The sequence below is a fragment of the Rhipicephalus microplus genome, chromosome X (genome assembly GCF_043290135.1).
Source record: "Rhipicephalus microplus isolate Deutch F79 chromosome X, USDA_Rmic, whole genome shotgun sequence".
Taxonomy (NCBI): Eukaryota; Metazoa; Arthropoda; class Arachnida; order Ixodida; family Ixodidae; genus Rhipicephalus; species Rhipicephalus microplus.
The window spans coordinates 134,359,484-134,381,981 of NC_134710.1; the positions used below are offsets into that span (position 1 = coordinate 134,359,484).

At 46.1% G+C, this 22,498-nt stretch overlaps 1 protein-coding gene across 6 annotated transcripts in view; it reads right to left on the minus strand.

The window, feature by feature from the left end:
• Nucleotides 1–22,498, minus strand: part of LOC119176508 (ubiquitin specific protease 10) — a 160,734-nt gene that overhangs the window by 76,281 nt on the left and 61,955 nt on the right. For 5 of the 6 annotated variants that reach the window (XM_075877774.1, XM_075877772.1, XM_075877773.1 and 2 more), the window contains 2 exons: nucleotides 13,752–13,931; nucleotides 3,868–4,384 (listed from right to left, as the gene is read on the minus strand). In XM_075877774.1, coding sequence (XP_075733889.1) covers nucleotides 3,868–4,384; nucleotides 13,752–13,931 — 697 coding nt within the window. The remainder of the gene's footprint in view (nucleotides 1–3,867; nucleotides 4,385–13,751; nucleotides 13,932–22,498) is intronic. The other variant, XM_075877775.1, reaches the window with a different exon arrangement.

The following is a 22,498-nucleotide window of genomic DNA, read 5'->3' on the forward strand; positions in this document are numbered from 1 at the left end:
ACACAGAAACCCGTCGAGCACAAGCATCGACGGGAGCCCCAGCAGTGCTCCGGGCCGTCGATACCCCACGAACTTTATCCAGTCAAGCACTAGTGATTCATCTATCCAACCCTTGTCCTGGCAGCAAACAACTTTTTAAGGACTTCTCCCAGTTCAGCACAGTCTTTTGTTTGAACAACCAGTAAGGTGGTAACGTGCGACCGCCTGAAGTGCAGGACAACATTACACACACCAGTGTTCTTTCGTTTCCAGTCAATCGCACGATAACTTGCCTACCGTATTTACTCGATTCTATCGCCCTATTGATTGTAACATGCACCCAGTTTCCACGACGGAAAAAAAGTACATCTATTGTAACGTGCACCTATTTTTCTCGTTGGCCTGCCTGATCACACCACTCGGGAAAACGACTCTTTTCGGGAGCGCCTTCCATTTAAATATCAGGTACGGGGGAAGCTTGTGCCCATCTGTTGTGCAGCAGGGCATTGCCGTCACTCTAGTTTTTTCGTGGCCCGATGTCAGCACGCGAGCTTGCTTCGCCCCCTTCTCCTTGACGGTTGTGGTGCCAGGTTTGTGGTGCCAGGTATGTTGAAGCAAAGAGGCGTCTGATCGGCATTCCCGATTTGCTCAAGCAGGTAGCCATTGTTGTGCCGCAAGTTTAAGACGAACCTCTGAAAACCGAGAAGCTTTTCTTCGTACTCCTTCGGCAACTTTTCGCACATGCTCTTTTGCCTTCAGAGGGAAAAGCCTTTCCTTTTCATAAAGTTAGTTAGCCAGCACCTGCTCGTTTTGAACTGGCTCCACGTTAGCCCCTTTTCTAGGGTTAACGGCATAGCCCGCACTTGGAGCAGTTCTGTCGTGCCGCTCGCTGCTCAAGCACATACTCGGCAAGCAGCTCTTCGATTTGCAGAAACCGACCCTGCTGTGGCCCCATGAAGCCTTTACGTGAAGCTTTGCTGTCGACAATCTTCTGCTTTTGTTTCCGCCAGTCCCGCACGGACGTTTTGGGAACTCTAGATGACCACGATGCGACCCAATTTCCGTTCGTTTCTGCACACGCGATGACTTTTCTTTTAAAGCGGCATCGTGGTGCACTCGTCGAGTTTTTGGAGTCGGCCCTTCCATGCCGTCGATGTTAATGCACTACAAGATGACGAACCCCTCAGCACACAAACGACGTGCTGCACATGGAAAACACATTGGCAGAAATGGCCGACGCGCCATGCCGACGCACGTAGGGGGCAGCCATTTTAGAAATGCCAATGGCAACAGAATGACCGTATTAATTTTTTTTTTCGTACTTGATTCTAATGTGCATGCGATTTATGAACTCCCTTACCCGAAAAAAAGGTGCGCGTTAGAGTAATTACAGTAGAGCTTTTCTATGCACCGTCAGCGCCGAGGGCATATCCAGGCAGATCAGCGTTTGATCCCCGTTGCCGATCTGACAGAGCTGAAATGGGACAGCCTTTCGCAACTCAATCACATACTGTATTTACTCGTGTAATCCTCGCACTTGTATAGTTCTCACACCCTCCCCCATATTTTTTTTTGCCGGGCATTTATTGCATCCCGAAAATTGCAGCCGAAATGTCGTATGCACCTTCAAACCACTGATGATGATGATAGCACACAAAAGCCTGGCATTATCTCTTGAGCATTATGCGAGCTATCAACGCACAGAGCTCAAAGGCAAGCCAAGCCAAAGTGGCTAGTGTGCGTTGTGGAGTACTCGTGTATGCTGTGTCCATTCGGTGGTTACGTTACGGGGTGATACGGAAGCTTCACGGCTGCTTTCAAGTTGGAAGTGATTGATCATGCACTAAACAGCCGCAACAGAGCCACCGGTGGGCACTTTAAAGGCAACGAGTTTTGTGTTTGCTATTGGTGATGACAGCACGGGCAGCTGAAAGCCACCAAGGCGCCCTGGGCATTCAGTGTGCCTAACACTGGATAGTAAAATGGATAGTAAAACTTTATTTATTCGGAAAATAACTGCAGACAATTGGATATTAATATGGCCATGAGCCCAAGGTTGATGTCGTATGCCACTCTCGTGACGAACGCTAATGCTACACTCGCATGCTTTGCATAAGGTATTCCAAAACTTTACTAAATGCTTGCAGCTTTTGTGCCTCAAATAAATCTAGTCGTGTATTGAACCTGTGGTTTCATAATTGAAATAAGTCTTTATGAATAATTCTCAAAGCTTGTAGTTAGTTGTAGAATACAGATTTGCAATCACTTCGTTTCACCCCAAATCTTGATTTGGGGGGAACCACCATATATGATTATGAGAGACGCCGTAGTGGAGGGCTCCGGAAATTTCGACCACCTGGAGTTCTTTAACGGGCATCCAAACCTGATCATGCGGGCCTACAACATTTCCGCCTCCATCGGAAATGCAGCCGCCGCAGCCGGGATCCCCCCAAATCTTCCTCGCGTAATTCTCGCATCCCCCAACTTTTCATCGATCTATCTGAGAAAAAGGTGCAAGGATTATGTGAGTAAATACAGTCAAACCTCGTTATAACGTATAGGATATAATGAAATAATGTATACAACAAAGTAAATGAAATTCCCCTTGAAAACTCCACTGAGAACCATGCATTTTAAACCTTTTTGTAACGAACTGAAATTGGCCGGTAAATGGATATAACGAACTAAATTAGCCTATCAAAAAAATGACCGACGTGTGTTTAAGTAATGCGTGTTCTGCGAAGTTTGACGCTCGTTCTCGTTAACAGGATATTAACAGTGAGATGTGCAGTCCGCTGCTACCGCACAAAGTCTGCGAGTTGTCGTTCTACATAAGGAAATGCTCCGTTTTTTGGTCCGCAAAAACTTTTTTTCTGGCTCCTGTAAGCAAGAAGGGTTTGATTGATTTGTGGGGTTTAACGTCCCAAAACCACCATACGATTATGAGAGATGCCGTAGTGGAGGGCTCCGGAAATTTCGACCACCTGGGGTTCTTTAACATGCACCCAAATCTGGGTACACGGGCCTACGACATTTACGCCTCCATCGGAAATGCAGCCGCCGCAGCCGGGATTTGAACCCGCGACCTGTGGGTCAGAAGCCGAGTACCTTAGCCACTAGACCACCGCGGCGGGGCCAGCAAGAAGGGTGTCCTTCTGCTTCCACCAATCGCGAATGCTCTGCTCGATAACTCCCAGCTGCCGCTCTGTGGCACAGTTGCTAATGGTTTCAGCAGCAGCAACAACTTTCCTTTTAAAACAGCCGAGTACTGCCTGCACAGTGCTCATGTGACGTAAAATTACAGGAGCAAAGTCGTGGACGTCGTATGGGCATAAAATTGAAACAAAGGCCACTGACCACTGTTGCACACGTGGGTCTGTAAGACTAATGCTTGCTACCGCTGCGAACACTACACTTAGCGCAGAACCACGTAAACACCTGATGATGATGCCAAAATCCTTAGGACGCACATATAGTATGAGGTCAAAATTTCGTACCCTAAAATCTAGAAAAAGAAAAAAAGAACCAGGCTATATGGGGGCTTTTTTTGCCAATTTTGCTTGCCTTTTTTTTTGCCATCTTTGCCATTTTGCCAGTTTTTTGCCTTCGGACAGCCATTTTTCTCTGTGCGGCAGGCTGCTTTGATATCGGTGGTGAGTACATTCTTTCTGGCTGGCTAACTGTCGGTAGAAATGAATATAGGCTATAACCAACTAATGGTTATAATGAAGTGACACTTCAACTTCATTATAACGAAGTTTGACTGTATTGTCCAAGCCAGCCAGCTGAGAGAACTGAGAGTAAGTGACAAAAATACTTAAGGAAGACACTTCCCAGCCAGCTGAGAGAACTGAGAGTAAGTGACAAAAATACTTGTGGAAGACTCACTTCCAAGCCTGACGTCAACAGACTCTGGTACAGATGACCCGCATGGTCGCACTTCATCCTCACAGTTACTGCCAAAGGGCACAAGTGGCAGCAGCTTGCTTGCTCCTTCCACTTCACCCGAGCCTTTCTTGAATAGGTCAGCCCAGCAGCGCCTGGCTGATCCAGACCCATTCACTACAGGAGGTTCAGCACACGACTCTTCAACTGTGGTCACAGCTCGAGCTTGCTCAACAGGCACAGGAGGTTGCTCAACAACAGGCACAGCTACTTCAGGCACATCAGTGGGAAAAGAGGTTGCCAAAGGAGACGCAGGTTTGGCAATCTCATGCATTGCTTCATCTGCCTCACTGGGAACACTACTGGCCAAAAACTCTCCTGGTTCCACATCACCCACAGCTGGTTCCACATCGCCCACAACTGGTTCCACATCACCCACAACTGGTTCCACATTATCCACAACTGCTGGAAGCGTTTCACTGGTGCTGGTGGTCACTGGGCTTGCCACTTCTTCTTTGGACTGATATAAAAAACAAAATAGAATGCAAAGTAAAAAAATCAGCTTCAAATGGGCATATTAAAAATAGTTGCTATAACTCCCCTTCCCCTCAAGTTATTCCAATGTAGTAATTAGGCACAAAAACGTCACTTCATAGTAAAGGTTTCTGAGCAACCAATAAAGACTGCACTACATGACGAATATTTTAAAACTAGCACAATAAAAGCAACAGAAGTTTTCTATAGACCAAGAGCCACTACAGGGGTGCGACAGCTGATATATATTTTGGAGAAATTTTAGAAGTAGCAAAATATTACTTTTGGAGCACTAAAATCCAAATTTACAGCAGGTTATGGGAACCCCCCCCCCACCACAGATTTTTAATCCATGAAATACCAAATTTAAAGCAGTATAAAAAGGCGGCTTACATTTAGAAAAAAATATGTATGAAGTATGTATGAAATGTATGAAATATGTATGTATGTATGAAATACGTATGAAAAAAATATGTATGAAAAAAATATGTATGGTAATGGAGCCACGGGAGCGGCCGCGTCAGCAGCACGTGTAGGTGAGCTCTGCACATATCTGCCTATAACTTTAGCAATTTTGGTTCTAGGAGGTTCAGAGTGGTGTCTATTTGTTCGTGAAGATACAAGGGGTTCAACCGCTACAAATACTATTATTACAAACGAAAATTTTAAATTTTAGGAGCGGAAAACAGTGTGAATCTGTGAAAACAACAACAGTCAGACCACATGTTTTTTACGATCGCTTGTAGCTTCGTTATTATTCTACCGGGAAACTTCTTACTTATAAAGTTGAAAGTCCTTAGGGTAGACCTGACGCTACTGAAGTTTGATCAGGCTAGGTTTAATAGTTCCAGAGTTATTCTGCAATCAAAATTAAGCCTAATCACTAAAAAGATTAAATTGGTAATATCACCTCGCAAACGCATTTAAATTTTGTCCGCTTAATATAATAATAAACCACACCCCATAGGCTACCAGGAGGCACAATTCCGTACACACTAGACCCTTAATTGAGGTGGTAATCAGCAAAAAGCTCATTTCATTAAAACAAATTTTCAAAAGGAGCTACAAACGCCACCGAAAAATAGCTAATATCTTCTTTTAGAACACAACAGTCCGGTTTTTTTTCGTGTAAAAATAATTTTGATAGCTTAAGGTAACCGGAAGATACAGAGTTAGAAAGAATATAACGAAAACCGCTAATAAACGTGTGGCGCCCGCGTCTTCCCTCGCTCAGAGGAGGAGGGTGGCTCACTGCTCGGGAGAAAGGTACGCCCGTCAGATCAAAGTCTTGAACCACGTGTTTTTTTTTTTTTTTTTCCTTACGATCGCTTTTAACTTTGCTAATAAACTACCAGGAAACTTCTCACTCATACAGTGCAAAGCCCTAATTGTAGACCTGTCGCCGCTCAGGTTTCATCAGGACAGGAGTAATAGTACCGGAACTATTTCGTGACCAAAATTAATCCTAATCACTAAAAAGATTAATTTGGTAACATCACCTCACAAACGAATTTAAACTTTGTCCGCTTAATATATCAATAAACAGCACCCCATAAGCTAATCGGAGGCCGAACTCCGTACTCTCTAGACCCTTAATTAAGGGGGTAATCAGCAGAAATCTCATTTCAATAAAACATTTTTATAAAAATAACCACAAACTTGACTGATACACCGCTGAAACCTACATTTAGAACATAACAATCCGGGTGCGGCGATGGCGTAGTGGTTAGAGCATCCGCCTCGCATGCAAGAGGCCCGTGGTTCAAATCCCGGTGCCGCGCTGTTCCCAACCGGAAAAAAAAAAATCCGCGTGTTGATGGAACTGCATTAAGAGGCCTGAGGTGTGGCCTCACCGGTAACCACCGCCGGGAATGCACTCCCTCACCATGAAAGGATTGGCCACCCTGGTGCAGTATCTGGCCACTACCTCCCACATGCATACGTCAAATAACTCACGGCCCTCAGTTCCCAGCAGCTGCGAAGCAACTGACCATGGCGGCGGTCAGATCTGCAACGCAGCAGAGGGTGCTAAGAATCTCTGGACTACAGGCCGCCTTTGGAACCTGAACTTGGCAACGTTTAACGCTAGAACTTTATCTAGTGAGGGAAGTCTAGTTGTACTATTCGAGGAGCTAGAGGGTGTCAAATGGGATATAATAGGGCTCAGTGAGGTTAGGAGGACAGATAAGGCCTATACGGTGCTACTAATGGGCACGTCCTTTGCTATCGGGGCTTGGCAGACAGAAGAGAACTGGGAGTGGGGCTCCTAATTCACAGAAACATAGCTGGCAGCATAGAGGAACACTATAGCATTAATGAAAGGGTGGTAGGTATCGTAATTAAACTGAATAAAAAATACAAGATGAAGGTATACAGGCTTACGCGCCTACATCAATTGAAAGCTTCTATGAAGACGTGGAATCGGCAATGAGTAAGGTAAGAACACAGTATACTATAGTGATGGGCGACTTTAATGCAAAGGTAGGGAAGAAGCAGGCTGGAGACCAGGCAGTAGGAGATTATGGCATCGGCACTAGAAACGCCAGAGGAGAGCTACTAGTAGAATTCGCAGAACGTAATAATTTGCGAATTTCGAATACCTTCTACCGAAAACGACAAAACCGCAAGTGGACAAGGAGGAGCCCTAATGGCGAAAATAAGAACGAAATAGACTTTATAATGACTGCACACCCAGGAATCCTGCAGGATGTGGAAGTAGTTGGCAAGGTACGATGCAGTGACCATGGAATGGTACGGTCTCGAATTCGCCTAGACTTGAGGAAGGAACGACAGAAACTGATACGCAAGAAGCCAATCAATCAGCTAGCACTGAGAGGGAAAGTACAGGAATTCAGAGTGTCGCTGCAGAACAGGTACTCTGCTCTTAGTGAGGAAACCAACCTTAGTGTAGATACAATGAATGATAATCTAACGAGTATCATTACGGAGTGTGCAGTGGAAGTTGGAGGCAGGGTAGTTAGACAGGACACTGGCAAGCTTTCCCAGGAAACGAAGAACCTAATTAAGAAGCGTCAAAGCATGAAAGTGTCAAGTACAACAGACAAAATAGAACTGGCAGAGCTTTCAAAGTTGATTAATAGGCGTAAAGTATGCGATGTAAGAAGGTATAACATGGAGAGAATTGAACACGCTCTGAAAAACGGAGGAAGCGTCAAAGCAGTGAAGAGGAAACTTGGGATAGGCAAAAGTCGGATGTTTGCACTAAGGGACAAAGAAGGCAAAATAGCTACCAATATGGATAGGATAGTTAAATAGCGGAGGAGTTTTACAGAGATCTGTACAGTAGCCGAGATAACCACGACCTTAATACTATAACTAGCAGTAACCCAGATGACACCCCACAAGTAATGATAGAAGAAGTCAGAAAAGCATTGGAGAGCATGCAAAGAGGCAGCAGCTGCTGGTGAGGATCAGGTAACATCAGATCTGCTGAAAGATGGAGGACAGATTGTGTTAGAAAAACTAGCCACCCTGTTTACGAGGTGTCTCCTGACGGGAAGGGTACCAGAGTCTTGGAAAAACGCTAACATCATCTTAATACATAAAAAAGGAGATGACAAGGACTTGAAGAATTACAGGCCGATCAGCTTGCTCTCTGTAGTATACAAGCTATTTATAAAGGTAATTGCTAACAGAGTAAAGAAAACATTAGAATTCAATCAACCAAAGAAACAAGCAGGATTTCGAACAGGCTACTCAACAATCGACCACAATCATACTATCAATCAGGTAATAGAGAAATGCTCAGAGTATAACCAACCACTATACATAGCCTTAATAGATTACGACAAGGCGTTTGCTTCAGTAGAAATATCAGCCGTCATGCAGACACTGTGGAATCAGGGCGTAGATGAAGTATATATAAACATTCTGGAAGAAATCTACATGGGATCAACTGCCACCATAGTGCTTCATAAAAAAAGCAACAGAATACCAATCAAGAAGGGTGTAAGGCAGCGGGACACAATCTCCCAAATGCTATTTACCGCGTGCTTACAGGAGGTTTTCAGAAACCTAGAATGGGAACAGTTAGGGATAAGAGTTAATGGAGAATACCTTAGTAACCTGCGCTTCGCCGATGACATTGCATTGCAAAGTAACTCAGGGGACGAATTGCAACTCATGATTACGGAGTTAGACAAGGAGAGCAGAAAGGTGGGTCTTAAAATTAATCTGCAGAAAACGAAAGTAATGTACAACAACCTCGGGAAAAGAGCAGCGCTTCGAGATAGGTAATAGTGCACTTCAAGTTGTAAAAGACTATGTCTACTTAGGGCCGGTAATAACCGCAGAGCCTAACCACGAGATTGAAGTAACTAGAAGAATAAGAATGGGGTGGAGTACATTTGGCAAGCACTCTCAAATTATGACAGGTAGATTGCCACTATCCCTCAAGAGGAAGGTATATAACAGCTGTATCTTGCCGGTACTTAGCTACGGAGCAGAAACCTGGAGACTTACAAAAAGGGTTCAGCTTAAATTGAGGACGACGCAGCGAGCAATGGAAAGAAAAATGGTAGGTGTAACCTTAAGAGACAAGAAGAGAGCAGAGTGAATTAGGGGACAAACGGGGGTTAAGGATATCATAGTTCAAATAAAGAAGAGGAAATGGACATGGGCCGGGCATGTAGCGCATAGACAGGATAACCGCTGGCCATTAAGGGTAACTAACTGGATTCCCAGAGAAGGGAAGCGGGTTAGGGGGAGACAGAAGGTTAGGTGGGCAGACGAGATTAAGAAGTTTGCGGGTATAAATTGGCAGCAGCAAGCACAGGACCGGGTTAACTGGCGCAATATAGGAGAGGCCTTTGTCCTGCAGTGGACGTAGTCAGGCTGATGATGATGATGTATGAACCATTCAACAGTACCTTAAATGTACTGCTATTTCAATGAGCACTGCTATTTCAATGAAAAAAGTTTTTTGAACCACCCCACAGAGCAAACAATAATAAAGTCCATATTAGCATTTGCTGCACCTGTCGCATAATTTAAGGATCTCCCAAGCTCACGACCTTAAAATTTGGAAAATTCGTGAAACCGAAAAGTAGAGGTGGAGAAAAAAAACTGGTGCACAATTTAGTTTTTTTTAGGGAAGAAGAAATATCATACGTTGCTCCAAATGATTGCCAGTAGCTCATTTAGACATCAGTGATTATAGTGGTACTCAAAATTATGCGGCATACAAACATATGAGTAACTGAAAAAAATGTGCAATATCCTGTGACTAGCGCTAACAACCCCTTCCGAATTTCAATACGCTTTTCCGCAGGGCACCAGTTGACTGCTGCGAAGGTGGCTTAAGCTGCATTCTTTGCACGGGTTTTAACCAAAGCTAAGAAATTTTTAAACAGCTACACCCCCCCCCCCACCCCCCCAATGTCCCACCATTTTTCTTTTTTTTACGGGTGAGGCAGGGGGGGGGGGGGTAGGTGCCACTCTCAAGGCATGTTCAATTAGGTAAAGTAACAATGGCGCGTGCCCGTTGCCGTTGACGGTACCGGATATCTACCACCAGGACCGTGGCCGGGACGACACAACTTCTAAGCAAATAAAATATTTTATGTGCCACTGCTGAGACAATCAACGTGGTTGCTGGCGTTCGCAGCACGTTGGGCTTGTTCGCGAGAGTAAAATGCGGCATACGCTTCCAGCTTTAGTTTCTAACAAGCCATAGCCGCGTTTTCAGGCTAGAAAATTTTGATTAGCTGCAAAGTGTTGGTGCCTACAGACACCCATTTTTTGTCTTGAAGTTCCGTCATCTCCCCGATAGATATCCGCTGCAGTCAGTGAACCAATGAGCGCGCAGTGTCGTTACTTTATTTGGTCGATCGCGCCTCGCGAGCGTAGGGCGGGTGCCTAGAATACAGACTGATGGCGCAAACTGCAGGTGGCCAACGTGGCCTCATTCCTCGCCGAAATTGGTGCACCTGAAAACATTTTGAGGCTGGATGGGCATTTTGGCACAACGATCGGGAATTGTATTAAATCGGCGCAGCTGTTGCACCCTTGCACTACTCTTACAGGTACCACCACATTTATTTTGGCAAAGCTTCAAGTACAAGCAGTACACTGCACGATACAATGCAACTCTGCTACACATTCCGTGCACTGCGACTGGCACCACCGCGCGTCCGCCAGAGCAGAATGTCGTTCAGAACCTGAGCAGAACCAAACGCTCTCCCAACGTCCGCTAGCACACAGTTTACTGTAATCATGAACTGCTGTGTATTCGATTGTACAAATAAGTACATGCCACGTCCTGCAGGAACGACGTTTTACTGTTTCTTAACTTGTCCCCGATTTATTGGGCAGCGTAATAAGTGGATCACAGATGTGCGACGTAGAAAGAGTTTGGTTCTCACTACTCTCTGCCGTCTCGCATTCTGCAGCTGCATGTTTGAACTGGCCTGAGACACCATCTCTGCAGGGGCAATGATCTTGCATGATGTCCCTGCTGCCATAGAAGCTAGTGGGAAAAGAAACGTATGCAAAGCATTTTCATTCAGCTCATATCTGATGGAACGTTTTAATGAACCTTAATAACTATTATGTAAAAGACTGTCTACTTAGGACAGGTAATAACCACATAGCCAAACCACGAGACTGAAGTAACTAGAATAATAAGAATGGGGTGGGGCACATTTGGCAAGCACTCTCAAATCATGACAGGTAGATTGCCACTATCTCTCAAAAGGAAGGTATATAACAGCTGTATCTTGCCGGTACTTAGCTACGGAGCAGAAACCTGGAGACTTACAAAGAGAGTTCAGCTTAAATTGAGGACGACACAGCGAGCAATGGAAAGAAAAATGGTAGATGTAACCTTAAGAGACAAGAAGAGAGCAGAGTGGATTAGGGGACAAACGGGGGTTAAGGATATCATAGTTGAAATAAAGAAGAGGAAATGGACATGGGCCGGGCATGTAGCGCGTAGACAGGATAACCGCTGGTCATTAAGGGTAACTTACTGGATTCCCAGAGAAGGGAAGCGGGTTAGGGGGAGACAGAAGGTTAGGTGGGCATATTAAGAAGTTTGCAGGTATAAATTTGCAGCCACAAGCACGGAACCGAGTTGACTGGCAGAACATGGGAGAGGCCTTTGTCCTGCAGTGGACGTAGTCAGGCTAATGATGATGATGATGAATAATTATTAATTAGCAGTCTACCCTTTGCAGTTTTGGGGGATGCAATATGAGGTCAATTAGTACTTTGAATTGCTGGATTGATAGAACCATCACTTAAGGGGGGTTAACAAAGATAAAACAGGGTACATGGTTTTGGGAGCAGTTCTGGGAGCAGGCAAAAGTCCTTTTTGTAGCAGGCTTGGAGCAGCCAAAAAGGCCTTTTCGAGCACGTTTAGAGCACCAAAAACATGCAGAGTAGATGCAGCCCCGTTCAAAGCCCTTTTGAAACATTTGTTCAATGCTGCACTTTTCAAACACTCAGCCAAATTGTGCCATAGCCTCATTGTTATGATAGATATTAATATATGGAAACTCCGAGCAAGTTATTGCTATTGCCGTCATGTCCGGTATAAATTAGCAATTGCTAACATACCCCTGCACATCGTATGTTCTATCTTATAAAGCAGAAGCGCGCACATGCGAGCAAGGGCGACAAACATGGCATGGTACGGAAAGCTCTAAAGATCCGGAGATGTGCCACCCCTTAGCGGAACAACGCGGGTTGCTCCCACGTGGCGACAGTTAAGGCCAAACCTCATAAGCGCGAAAATGCACGCGACAGCGACAAGCGACGCGACGTAGATCGGCTTCGCGCGATCAGTCGCTAGCGCAGGCAAACCTCATTCACGCGACGGCTTCGGCGAGCGAATTCCACTGTTGCTGGCATGAGGCCATCTACTCGCACCGAGAAAACCGCGTAGCGAGCGGTATGCAATTTAAAAATAAGATATATTGTTCTGTAATGAAACGGAAAGTGTTTATTATTGCCTTGCAGCACTTTTTTATATGCACATGCGTAATAAACATTGCATTATTTCTTGTTGCGCATACGTGACTCGGGCAGGGTCACGTGCACCTATGTAGTCTTTGTCTTTTCCGGTTTTTCGCTATTGGCTGCTTGAGCCCAGCACTTCTGGGCGATGAGCGACGGTTTCCAAATCTGGAGAACCGAGCGATCGCGCGAAAACGAGCACGCGACATGTCGCGCGAACACTCTGTTTCGTCGCTCATAGCGTCGCTCGTCGCTGTCGTGTGCATTTTCGCGCTTATGAGGTTTAGCCCTTAGACCTAGCCTATACCGCCCCTTCGCAGGCTCTTTGGACAGCCCAAAGATGCAATTTTACAATTGCTGCTATCACACTCATTGCTTCACTCTTGCAGTGCAACTGTGGCGAAGTTATGCACAGCCTCCCATGTATTTTTTTTTTGTTGCCTGAACGACCAACGCCAACCACAGAGTCAAGAAGCGCGAAGTGAAACAGCCAAATGAACGAGAATACACGCATGCGCTCGTTGAGTAATCATGTGCCCCAGACTGCGATAGGCTGTTCAAGGAACCAGACACCCCCTTGTTTTAAGCACCATTACTGGTTTCACTTTTCCTTTTCTTTTTCGAACACTGCTGCGTTCGGAAAAGTTATAAAAAAGCAGTTTCCCGGAATGGTTAAGCAATGAATGCAACAGCAACAAATTATAAGGCTGGCAGCAAACTCTTTTAGATCAGATATCTCTTAACTGTACAAAACACTGGTGTAGAAGAATACACTCAAACCTCGTTACAACGAAGTTGAAGGGGAGCCACAATTATTTCGTTATATCCATTATTTGGTTATATCGAATATAACAGTTTGTGGTAATGTATGCTCAGATGGGAACACACCTATAAGCCCGCAAAGAAGTAAACCACCTTACAGCCCGATGTACCGCTACGCGACCACATGTGCCACGTAAAATAAACTCAGTCAAATCTCATTAATTAGAACTTTCGAGTAATTCGACCTCACACTGAGGTCCCGTCAAAGCTATGTGTATTCCAATGAGCGAAAACGCCCTGTAATTCAAACGCACAAGCACTTACGGCGGTCAATTCGGACATACGGCGCACCGAAAATGCTCTGAACGCTGCGCGCAAAGAAGGAAAAGAAGAAAAGGAAAGAAAAGACTGTGATGGATTCTTTGCTTTCTCTCTCTCTCTCTCTCTCAAATGCCGATCTGGGGATGGTAGTGGTTAGAAGAGGAAAAAGACACCTACGCGTGGCACGCGCCTGCGCCACGCTTCTCCGTTTTTGTCTCTGCACGTAGAGACCATTCTCCTCTCAAGGCTGCGCGCAGAGCGGAAAAAAAAAAAGCTAACGCGGAGAGTCGTACTTTCTCGGTGCAGAGGGTAGCAGCCATGGTAGCAGCGGAGACGCAGTCGTTGCCGTCGTGAGAGGGAATTCGCTTTGCACTGCGGCGCCGCTTCTCAGTCACGTGACCCGCTGAACTCTTCCTGAATCCTCTCCGCTGGCTGTGTGAGGAGGACGGCTCTCCCGGCCGCGCGGGGCGTGGCTGCAAGGCGGGCGCAGGAGTTTTGAAAGAGCCGCGCCGAACAAGCGTCAAACTTCCCAGAAAACGATATACCACACTATGTTTTTTTTTATAGACTACTTGATAGACTAATTTAGTTCGTTATATCCATTTACCAGTCAATTTTACTTCATTACAACGAGGCTTAAAATGAATGCTTCTCAATGGAGCTTTCATTAAAAATTTCATTTACTTCATTATATCCATTATTTCGTTATATCCCTTTATGTTATAACGAAGTTTGAGTGTACAGCCGTGCCAAAGAGATGCTCTTCTCGCAGTCTCTTTGCGTTGAGAGTGCAGCACGTAGAAGTGTAACGAGCAATTCATGTTGATGCCTTCCGTGATCGCACGCGCATAAAAAACACAACCACGCTCCAAGGATCAAAGTTCACATTAGCGTCCTCACAGCTGCTGCTGGAGCAATCACAGGCTTTCCGAAACCAAAACCATACTGTTTCGATAAAACAAAAAAGACGTTTCAGGCACGTTTTCGGGCACGTCACTTAATAGCTTTCGCACTTTGCGGCTAAATTCTCAGGCCGAGGCACAGTACGCTGCTGATAGGAGAGTTTGGTGCACCAAGAGTGGTTCGGCGCAAGAAAGCAAGTTTGGTGCACAATGGCGCAGCTGTTCCACCCCTCGGTTAACTAAGTTACGTGGCATATTACAGTCGAACCTCAATATATCAAACAGCGCGGCGATTGCGAAATAGTTCGATATACCCATAATTTGTAAAAAATCAAGTAAAATATGCGTCAAAAATTGCAGAAAAGAACCAATGAACCAATCATGATACAGTTAAGTACTCACTTGGGGATTCAAACAAAGCATTTATTGTGTCGGCTTAAAATAGTGAAAAAGGCTAGTCTGCTTTTTTGGCAATGGCGTGTTTGACAACTGCGCCCTGGGCATCGGGATGGTGTGCCGTGCAATTGTCTACAATAAGGCATACCTGCCTTCCTTGACGCGCTAGGTCCAAATCCCAGGCCTTCAGCTACTTGACGAAAATATCTCTCGTCAACCACGACTTCTTATTCCAGACATCAGTCACCGGAATATTGAGGCATTTCCGCATACACCTCGTGGTTTGAAACTTGCCGATTACAAGAGGCCGCAGCTTCATGCTTCCATCCATATTGGCAACCCATAGGACTGTCACACAAGCCCTGCCTTGCTTGCGCCTGCGGCACTTGTCCCCGCGAGTTTTCAGCGTTTGTCACGGAAGCATTTGCCTGCATACGCCAGTATGGTCAGCATTGAAGATTTGGTTCGGCTCATACTTTCCGAAAACTTTGGGCCACTCTTGATCAAGCCACTTCTGAATTTCTTCATCACTGGCGTCCTGACTCTCTCCTGACAGCATCTTCCCAACAATGTCGAAGCGAGTCCTATTGTTGCAGCCAACTGCTGCTAGCAGAGAAATTCTCGGCACCGTGAATGAATGCAAAGTTCTGTGCCTTCTATTGCAAGATCGGTCCCGATATAAAAATATTTCGGGCCCTTGTGACTATGAACTACTTTTGAAATGCCTTCTCAGCATTTTCGAAGGCAGCTTTGCATACACGCCGCACGCCCAAGTGCTTCTTGGCCTTGGCTTTTACGTCGCCTTTGTTTTTTAGCAGAGTACTCAATGTGCTCCTTGGTATGCCGAACGCATCTGCAACGCTCGACTTCTCGCCATTCTTGACGCACTGAATTTCTTCTAATTTAGCAGCAAAAGTCAGACTCGTCCGTTTCTTAGCGTTTGCAGCCATCGTTACAAGCACCACGACGTGCGACAGGCTAACTCCACACACAAACAAAACTAGGTTACAAGCACAATGATCGATGCAACAAAGGGGAGGAGCTAGTCCAATAAGTGCACTGCATCGACCCATTGACGCTACTACGTTTAAGTGGCACTCTCGGCGCCATCAATGTGTGCAGTGTTCGTAAACGCCCACTGTGCTGTTGCTACTGTTAAACCCGGGTATATCGAACTCGCCAAAAGACGTTTATTAGTTCGATATATGGCATAATTCGATATAGGCCCGGTATAGAATTTGACACAAAGGCACATAATAAATTATAAGAAAAGTACTTTATTAATATGGCGGCTTACTTGCGACCCCTACAGTGGTACAAAACAGTGCCGGATTTTCTTTGGGTCAAAGACTTCGCTGCCTGCGACAGCACGCACGCCTCCACGTTGTCCATCAAGTCGGAGCAGCTGAGGCGGCAACCTTCCACATTCATGCAATAGCGCCGGACTAACACAAGTGCACTAATCACTTCGGAGAATGTAGGCAATGGGCCATTGTCAATTTCCTTATTGCTGTCGCTTTGGCTCGTGGTTGGCATGACGTCTGCAATGTAGTCCTCATCTTGCAACCGACTCATGATGGCGACATCATCGTCCGCACTGACGAACTCGTCCAATGTCGATCCGTCGATAGCACCCGCGAACTCTGCCAGCTTGTTCCAAATTTCGGCGGAAACACTTGCAGTGACTTCAGTGCTGTCGTCGGAATTTGGGGTGTCATCACCAGGCATGCGGAAACCAGCATGCCTAAAGCAGTTCTGGATGGTCTCCTTCGTGACATCTTCCCACGACCTACTCAACATAGAAATAGCTCCGAGCAAGTCGATCTTAAGCTCCCTGCCAACACGAAGGTTCTGCAGCAGCCTCTCTACAGGCGCTTCCAATAGCCGGCTTTCATTGCACGTATAACGCCTTAATCCAGTGGTTGATTGATTGATTTGGAGGGGTTTAACGTCCCAAAACCACCATATGATTATGAGAGACGCCGTAGTGGAGTGCTCCGGAAATTTTGACCACCTGGGGTTCTTTAACGTGCACCCAAATCTGAGTACACGGGCCTACAACATTTCCGCTTCCATCGGAAATGCAGCCGCCACAGCTGGGATTTGATCCCGCGACCTGCGGGTCAGCAGCCGAGTACCTTAACCACTAGACCACCATGGCGGGGCTTAATCCAGTGGTTGCAGTACAGACGTAGTGTTCAGGGGCAAAAAACGAAGCTCGATGTTGCTGAAGATCACACTGCAGTAGTGCGATGAACAATTGTCCACGAACAGGCACACCTTGCGATTTTCGCTTACCAAATCATGATTCCACGACGATAGCCACCTGCCGAAAAGCTTCCCGGTCATACACGCTTTTGAGTTTGCTCGGAAGGTAACTGGAAGCAACAGCACATTTCGAAAACACCGCGGTGTCGTGCTTTTTCCAACAACCAAAGGTCAAAGCTTCTTCAATTCGTCTAAATTAGCTGCAGACAGCACGGACACACGAGCTTTGTGTGCCTTGCCGCCGAAAGTCTTGTCGCCACGACACGCAAGTGTCTTGTTTGTCAACATTTGCCAAAATAGAGCGGTTTCATTCACATTGAAGACATCTTGGGCTTGATATCTTGCTGCGATATCTCGCCAGTTTTCTTCGAGCCATTTGTCTACGCTGTCCAGGTCCACCGCTCTGCTTTCACCTGTAACAGCTTTGCCAACGATGTCGTGCCGTTCTTTGAACCGTTGGAGCCAGCCTGAACCGCCTTGTAAATCGTTCCTGCCAAGCAGGAAAGCAAGGTCCTTGGCTTTCTGCTCGATCATAGGGCCGGACACCGGGATGTTTCGCGACGTTGGAGCCAGCCTGAACCGCCTTGGAAATCGTTCCTGCCAAGCAGGAAAGCAAGGTCCTTGGCTTTCTGCTCGATCATAGGGCCGGACACCGGGATGTTTCGCGACCGAACGTCCACAAACCACTTGTAAAAGGCTGCTTCAACGTCTTTGTACACAGCAGTGCACACACATCGGGTGCCACGGACACCTGGCCTTTTGTCCGACTTGGCCTTGATGTCTGCCTTGTTCTTCAGGATAGTACTCAAGGTGCTCCTAGGGATTTTGTACGCGGCAACGACGTCTGACTTCTTTTCACCGCGCTCAACCCGATTCACGATTTCGAGTTTCGCGGCAAACGGCAAATTCTGCCTCTTTTCGCAAGCCATGACGACAGCGTGCCAACACAATTCACAGAGCAACAAGGAACACCACCAGCACAGACCACACTGTATGAGGACTCGAGGAAAGCAAGCAGCTGCAGGCACACAAGCATAAAGAAAGAAAAAATGGCGCTCACACTGTATGAGGACTCGAGGAAAGCAAGCAGCTGCAGGCACACAAGCATAAAGAAAGAAAAAATGGCGCTAACTTCTACCGCCTTCGCTGCTCGGAGACAGCACGATGGCCTCCGATTGGCTGTAAGCGCTGCGAACAAGCCAGGATTATTTCTTGCAGGGGGGTGTTTGCCTGTGCACAACCGGGTCTAATTAACTTTTTCTATGGTGGCGCCGGCAGTTTTCCCTGCCACCGCGAGGGAAAGCGAACTTGCTGGGACACTTTTGAGGCACATGCGAGTTTGATATATCAGTTGTCGTTGCTATTTTCGTTCGATAAAACAGTAACTTTTGCTATATAATCTCAATGTAAGTTTACCTTGTTTAAGAATTGTCCGATTTACGAGATAATTTGATATAAACGGGTTCTATATAGTCAGGCTTGACTGTAGTTTCGAGAGTGTTACGGGAAAGCTTGCACTAGTCAATGGAGCAGTAACGGTCTGGGGTGGCCGACTTCGATATATCCATTATGCGTCAAACATCATTTGAAATGAACATTAGAAATGCATGCGATTTCCCGCGTGATATAGGAACCGTTCGATATAAACAACAATTGTATATATCCGTGTTCGATATATTGAGGTTCGGCTGTACTGTAAAGACAACTTGCTGTCCAGCAGCGCATACCTGGATGGCTTCTAGATGTTGGTTGGTTCGTTCACCCAATTGGGGCAACCAACTGGGACTGGGGCACACCACCATGGGGGATCGACCTTAAAAATTGTGGTGGCTTGTCAAATAAATGAATTTCTTTACAATCTCAAAATCATTAACAATAGATTGTTTTCAAAGTACTATTTATCTTTATTCACAAAAAAGAATAATGTTGTTGAAGAATGAGTTTGGTTTAGATAACCTAAGCATTCATTTCGTTTCGTCTCGCATATTAAATCACGAATGACACTGCAAATGCTTTCCTGTAGTTAAAACCCTGTGCTGTAGCTCCAATGGAAGGAACCACCGTAAGTGATAAATTGAATCCCATCTTTCAGAGCGATTCATCCGTGAAGACCTTTTCTTTGATTGGTAAAATATCTGCATGTTAAGAAGAACTGACAAGGGGTAGCAGAACTACAGAGTAAAAAAACGAAGCATCGCAAGTATAGTAGCGACGAATCTGCATGTCGGTGTTAGTTTTGGAAAGCACAAACAATGCAAGAAGTTGTTGTGAATGAGAGAAACGTGGGGGTAGCCAGAGTTACCGTGCCGTTGCCGTCACCACTTCACAAGGTGAAGCCAAAGACGGAACGGTTGCGGCATCCTCTTTGACCGCGAAATCATAGCGCTTCTTTTAGCATGAGCTGCGCTCATGATAGCTGAAAATAGCCTTAGTACGAAGTCGCAACAATCTAGCACACCGCCTGGCCACGAAGCTATCAATATTCCTCAATGCTCAGAGTATTTTGCAAGTACGCCAGTAATGGGCACGCACAAATAATATTTTAAGGGGAGACGGCTCTTGGGACCCGAAAGTTTCCTCGAAAATCGAATTTTCAAAAGTGTCATTTTGTATTCTTTCTACCATCGCGAACCTGTCTGCGAATTTTAGTTGCAAAATACCACATATTAACGGCGTAACAGTAAATTAAAGATGTGTTGGCATGCCCCCAGACCTTTAAATTGAGGACAAATCGCGCTTGTTTCGGCTGCCTGTAACTTGTGAACGGCCCCCTCAAACGCGGCTATTTTTGGTATCGTTGAAAATCTCTTGCAATTCGCTATGTTTCTCGCTCGGTTGGGCAGCACTGAGCTTGCCACCTCTTGAAATAAAAAAAGAAAGAAAAAATATGCGTAAAGCGTTGTCATTGGCCACTTGAGATCACATGGCTAAAATGCCGCCGTCTGATTGGCTTAGGGCGTTGGCTTTGAAAACTTGGCTATTCGAGACGCCATTTTGACTTTGGTTACAGTGATACGACGAACATGCCTGGAGGATCGAAAAAGCATCATTCGGTGTATCAGTTCGGCCGAAGGAGAGCCAAAATGAAAAAACATGCTAACGGCACGTCACAAGTTGCCGCGACCGATCAGCAAGCGACCGTCGTTGCTTCGGCGCCCGATAACGGCAATGGAGATGATACCGGTCCGCTCTACAAAGGCACTACAACCGACGAGCAGGCGACTCGCTGTGTCGGGGCATCCGATATCATCAGTGCTGGTGATAGCGGTCCGCAAGATGCTTGCATGCCATCGCGCGGCTCTACAAGCGATCAGCAAGCGACCCGCAGCGATGCAGCTGACAGCGATCCGCCGAAGAACGACGGCATTCTTGCGCCGGCTCTAGCCGTGTGCGAGTTGACGCTCGAGCTGTCACGAGCAGCAAAATTGCGCAAGTAAGTCCTCGTGAGCAGGACATTCTTCATAAACTTGAGTCGACACCAAGAACATGATGATGATATATGGGTTTTAATGGTGCAAGGGCCATACTTGGGCAAAGAGCGCCATGTAAAATGTTTATAAAATGGCAAGGGTGCATGATTTTATGCAATAGGTCCAGGATATGAACTATGATAATGTTTCATGGCTGTAAAGAGGCCTAAAATTCGGCACCCTAAGGTGGGTTAAAACATAGAGGCATTTAAAATCATGGAAGTGACATGAAATATGTGTAGTGGAAGTAAAAGAGAGTGTTTGTGGTGATGAAACTACATTGAAAAAATGAGGTTAGCACGAATGCCTCGTCAATGCATGCCCTTGAGCCCAAGGGCAGCGAGGCAGGTGCTGTCTTAAATGGAACCACCGAAGCCTCGACCTCTGTACAGAGGTCGTGCTCCGGATCACCTTGAAATATGCAGTGAAAGCTATCTGCTTCTTTTAAAAACATGAAAAGCGATTCAATCTTAAAAAGAGGATCTCTACGCATGAACATGACTGGATGTAATGGAAGTGGCTGTCAGAAGGGTACTATAAAGTGGTTTTTTTCTTAGAGAGTCCAACTCATTGCACTGAACAAGTATATGTAAAACCATACGCTGTTCCCCACATCTCTCACAGATGGGTTGCTCACCGCAAGTCATCAAATATGCATGTGTGCTGTGTGTGTGTCCTATTTGCAGTCTGGTGAGCGTTAATTGCGTGTAGCGTGATTTGGATACTGGTGGCCAATTTCCAAGTACAGTCGCCGACCGATTTTTCGGACCTGGCGGGGACCGAAAAAAAGTACGAAAAATCGAACAGTCCGAAAAACTCGTTTTCGCCAAAAATCTGAAGTTTATTGCATCAGGCAGGTTTAAAAAAGTCCTTGATGCTGCCTTGCCTCAAACTACGCTTGGAGGCAATTTGCTTTGCCCGTATTTGCGCCAAGGTGAAATTGTCGCCGTAAACGCTCGACAAAGTTGTCACCGCGTTGGCGATCTCCGCGGGCGGTCATCGTCGTCGTCATCCGAGCCGCTCTCCGGCTCCGGGACAACCTGGCGAAGAATTTCGTCGTCAATGGCCTCCGCGCACGAAACAATGTCGTCGTCGCACGAGTGAAGTCTTTAAATGTCATTGTGGCAGGTAGAGAATCCTTCTTTCGCCTCCTCCCCGTGCGATGTGATGACGATAGTGCTGACCGAAGACGAAAAAACGGCATCCATCACCGCGTCTTTTAAAAAGCAAACACGGCCTCTGAAACTTAAAATATGGCGTGCGCATTCCAATCTCGGAGGCAGGAAAGGCATCTGAAGACCAAGCTTAGCCAAGCCGACGGAAAATCCAACATGGCGGCGTTCACAATGGCTTGAGGCGTGGCACAAAACGAGCAATTTAGTCCGAAAAATCGAACTTTCAGGGGCAAATTCGCCCGAAAAATCGGTCGAAACAATGCATTAGCTCTATGGGATCCCTGACGGTGCATTTATGAAGTCCGGAATATCCAACAAGTCCGAATTTTTGGAGTCCGGAAAATCGGTCGGCGACTGTACTGGTTTTATTACGTGTAATTTGTTTTGTGTTTGTCTATCCCATAGCCGCTGCCAACACGACCTGAGCTTCCGTCGAAGGGCTTCAGGTCGAGCGCAGGGACAGCTATGGATGTATTGGTAGCAGTGTTGTTTTGGGCAAATGCAGCCAAGTGGTCTGCCAATTTTGTTCCTTATCTCGCGGTGTCCCGACACCCAGCACACTACGACATGCTGTTAGAGTGCGTATACTGTGCATAGGAGTCAGTAAAGAGATACAAGAACAGAATTTTTGTTTTTTCAGGGTTTTGAGGGCTTTTACCACGCATAGGGAATCTGTGTATATCACTGCACGTTGTAGTTTTATTTGTTTGATGTGTTTGACAGCCACAAGTAACGCATGAGCTTCTGCAGTGAAAATGCTTGTGTTCGGATGAAGAGTACCGGCATCTGAAAACGATGGGCCAACTGCAGCGTACGAGACAGAAGTGTC